At 51.6% G+C, this 3,681-nt stretch overlaps 1 protein-coding gene across 1 annotated transcript in view; it reads left to right on the top strand.

Moving 5' to 3' along the window:
• Positions 1-3,681, top strand: part of LOC108521214 (leukocyte immunoglobulin-like receptor subfamily A member 3) — an 11,192-nt gene that overhangs the window by 3,286 nt on the left and 4,225 nt on the right. Inside the window, exons 3-9 of the mRNA XM_017860911.1 lie at positions 1,280-1,758; positions 1,868-1,935; positions 2,112-2,228; positions 2,617-2,698; positions 2,841-2,876; positions 3,070-3,357; positions 3,505-3,681. The exon at positions 3,505-3,681 is cut by the window's right edge and continues 1 nt beyond it. Of these exons, the coding sequence (XP_017716400.1) occupies positions 2,665-2,698; positions 2,841-2,876; positions 3,070-3,357; positions 3,505-3,681 (535 nt within the window). The 5' untranslated portion in view covers positions 1,280-1,758; positions 1,868-1,935; positions 2,112-2,228; positions 2,617-2,664. The remainder of the gene's footprint in view (positions 1-1,279; positions 1,759-1,867; positions 1,936-2,111; positions 2,229-2,616; positions 2,699-2,840; positions 2,877-3,069; positions 3,358-3,504) is intronic.

Raw genomic sequence — 3,681 nt, 5'->3', positions numbered from 1 at the left:
TGGGGAGTAAGAAAGAAGAGAGAAGAAAGAAAGAAAAAGAAAATTGAATAGTTGTCTATTCCAATTGTTCATACCAGATCTGTGGATATGGTCAACAGGATAGGTCAGACTCACTGAATTTACACTGAGAACGACGTGAGCTCAAACTATGTTGATCATATGATCTCCACAAACCCCTTCTGACTGGAGGGTCACTGATATTTTGGGTCTCCTGGAATCAGCATCAGCTCAGAATCAGTGTCCAGTAGCACCCAAGATGTCTGATAACTGTGTTTTTCTCTAGTGCACAGTTGCCCTGACAAAAGGTCATAGATCTTCTTCAGGAAGGCTGGGAGCGAGATTAGCAGTGTAAATGGCAGCGTAGCAGAGACAATGTCAAGGAAATGTGGCCTTCATCATAATTCAAGGGGTTCTGGGCCTATAAACTGGCTCCATTCCAGGAATTGATTAAGGGACTGCTGTGTATGCTTTTATGATTCAGGTTAAACTTTTGCTTACTTTACCCAGCCATTTTCTGATGACACAGATTAAGTAAAAATTAAGTAGGTTTCTTATCTATTTCACTTATGGGAACGCCATGACAAACTAGCAAGCACCACATGGTTGCATAAGTCACATGATTTCAATTGCTGCTTTGAGTCGGCTTTGCATTACTGTGGTCACACCAATCTTGCCTTTGTTAGTGGAGTTTCGCCGCATGGCCCCTGCCACTCTGGGATCTAATGACTCTAATTACATTTATGTTTCTCAATTCAGCAGCAGCAGCTCTCGCCTAAAGTTTGAACCTAAAAAGAAAAACCATCACAGAGCTCTTCCACAATTCTAGGTCTTCCCTCACACATTTATTTCTCACAAGATTGTTGAAAGATACATTTTCGGCTGGGCACGGTGGCTCACGCCTTTCAGAGGCCGAGGCTGGTGGATCATTTGAGGTCAGGAGTTCGAGACCAGCTTGGCCAACATGGTGAGATCCTGTCTCTACCAAAAATACAAAAATTAGCTGGGTATGGTGGCGCACGCCTGTAATTCCAGCTACTCAGGAGACTGAGGCAGGAGAATCGCTTGAACCCAGGAGATGGAGGTTGCAGTGAGCTGAGATCATACCACTGCGCTCCAGCCTGGGCAACACAGTGAGAGTCCGTCTCAAAAAAAGAAAGAAAGAGAGAAAGAAAGAAAGATACATCTTCTAGACTCTTCCAATTTAGATGAGCCAGTTTTGAATGACAACTCCTCTCTAACATTGCAATCTTCCTAAACATTTGAATCCCTTTCTCTACAGTAAACCAAGGCAGGTCTGGCATTTTGAGTCTCATCACTCGGGGCCACCTTTGGTGGAAACCTCCACCCTCATGACCCCTTGATGGTCCTGGGCACCTGTGGCGACTCATCTCTGGCCTCTGTTATTTAATGTGGATCCATCTACACTTGGGGACTTCCATGCCTCTTGACATCTACACTTGGGGACTTCCATGCCTCATGATGTTGATGTTCTGCATATTTCAGAAATACTGCCTGTACATTTCTCCATTAGGGATCTCAGATGTGAGATCTTGAGTGAACACATCAATCATCCGACGCTCTGATCCTATCATATCCCAAACACCTCATGTCCTCACCTGGTCTGGAAATGAAGCACCAAGGAGCCTCTCCCATGTCCCAGGAACCACTGACCCCACAGCCACGGTGACGAGTGGGATTTGTGACAACAGCCTGCAAAGGAAGAAACTGAGGCTCAAAGATGGTTCACTACCGCCCGAGGTCACGTAGGCAGTGGATGATAACCAGTCTTTGAATAAATATCAGCTCCCTCCCCCACTCCCCAAATCAAAGCTCAAACATAAGTCATTGTTCCCAAAACGTTGAACAGGGATTGAGGTGCAGGGGGACAGCCAAGGACGCAAGGGGCACCACTGAGGAGGCCGGAAAGACTCGGAGGTTTGTTCCCAGGGACATCAGGGGTGGACGTTGTAGAAAAAAAAATGGGGAAGTTAAAAAAGGGGGGGGATTACTATTGATTAGAAAGAAAATCTGTAGTCCAGGGCCACAAAGAGGGTCATGACTTCCTCTCTTTATTCCCTCCATTTCTCCTCTGCGCTCACTGCCACACGCAGCTCAGCCTGGGCTGCACAGCCAGGTGTCAGGTGCGTCTCTGCTGACCTGAGTCTGCCTGCAGCACGGATCTGCATCTTCCCTGAAGCATCTCCAGGGCTGGAGAGACGACTGCCATGGCAAGGACCCCGCAACGCTGAGCCGATGGACGGGCTGAAGGAGGGAGGGAGACCCCATGGGGAGGCTCTGAGAGGGAAGAGGAGCCCACGGTCGCCCTCACCTGAAAGGGGCTGACTCAGGAAGGCACCACTTCTTTCTCCTGCTACATCCCAGGTCTTAACGAGATGAAGGCAAGCCAGACAGACAGTGGCCGGCAGTCAGGAAAGACCCCATTTCTGTCTGAAATGTCTACAAAGGGGTTGGGCCTGCCCCCACCTCAGCCCTAAAGGAATGACAGCCAGGTTCCTGGGGAGGGCAGTTCCACTTCCTGTGTGGCTGCAGATGACAAAACCCCATGAGAAGGACCCAGCCTCCGAGTGGCCACATCCTGTGTCTCTGTCCTGCCAGCACTGAGGGCTCATCCATCTGCAGAGCAGGGCAGTGGGAGGAGACGCCATGACCCCCATCCTCACGGTCCTGATCTGTCTCGGTGAGATTTGAAGAGGGAGGGGAGATTCTAACCTAGGAGGGACCTCACCCCACAGCCAAACTCTGGTCCATAAGGAGACCCCAGGGGCTCACAAAGATCCAGGAGGAGAGGGGCAAATCTCTCACAGGGAACTCTCTTCCAGGGCTGAGTCTGCAACTCAGGACCCACGTGCAGGCAGGTGAGTCTGTCCCCAGCTGTCCCAGGTCCCTCCTCCTCACTGGGGACAAGGGGCCACCCCCGTGCAGCTGGGGATGGGGATTAGCAGATCTGGGCTGACTGATGGGGGCATCTGGAGGGTCCTGGACTGGGAGCTGGAATCTGTTGGGTTGGGTAGGAAATGACTTAGAATCTGAACCCTGATTTCCTTCCAGGCACCCTCCCCAAACCCACCCTCTGGGCTGAGCCAGACTCTGTGATCACCCAGGGCAGTCCCGTGACCCTCAGGTGTCAGGGGAGCCTGGAGACCCAGGAGTACCGTCTATATAGAGAAAAAAAAACAGCATCCTGGATTACACAGATTCCACAGGAGCTTGTGAAGAACGGCCAGTTCCCCATCCCATCCATCACCTGGGAACACGCAGGGCGGTATCGCTGTATCCATGGTAGCTACACTGTAGGCTGGTCAGAGCCCAGTGACCTCTTGGAGCTGGTGGTGACAGGTGAGAGGACACTCAGGGGTCCCAGCCCCAGGCTCTGTCCTCAGGAAGGAGATTGGCTCTCAGGGGCGTCTCCCTCTCACAGCTCAGCCCTGGGGATGATGTGGGAGGTGTGAGCTCCATTTAACATGGTGCCTCCTTCTGTCCCAGGAGCCTACAGCAAACCCACCCTCTCAGCCCTGCCCAGCCCTGTGGTGACCTCAGGAGGGAATGTGACCCTCCAGTGTGTCTCACGGGTGGCATTTGACGGCTTCATTCTGTGTAAGGAAGGAGAAGATGAACACCCACGATGCCTGAACTCCCAGCCCCGTACCCGTGGGTCATCCC

The sequence above is a fragment of the Rhinopithecus bieti genome, unplaced genomic scaffold, assembly GCF_001698545.2.
Source record: "Rhinopithecus bieti isolate Rb0 unplaced genomic scaffold, ASM169854v2 scaffold_56979, whole genome shotgun sequence".
NCBI lineage: Eukaryota > Metazoa > Chordata > Mammalia > Primates > Cercopithecidae > Rhinopithecus > Rhinopithecus bieti.
Note: the sequence above shows the minus strand (reverse complement) of the source record. Positions and strands in the feature narration are given on the sequence as shown.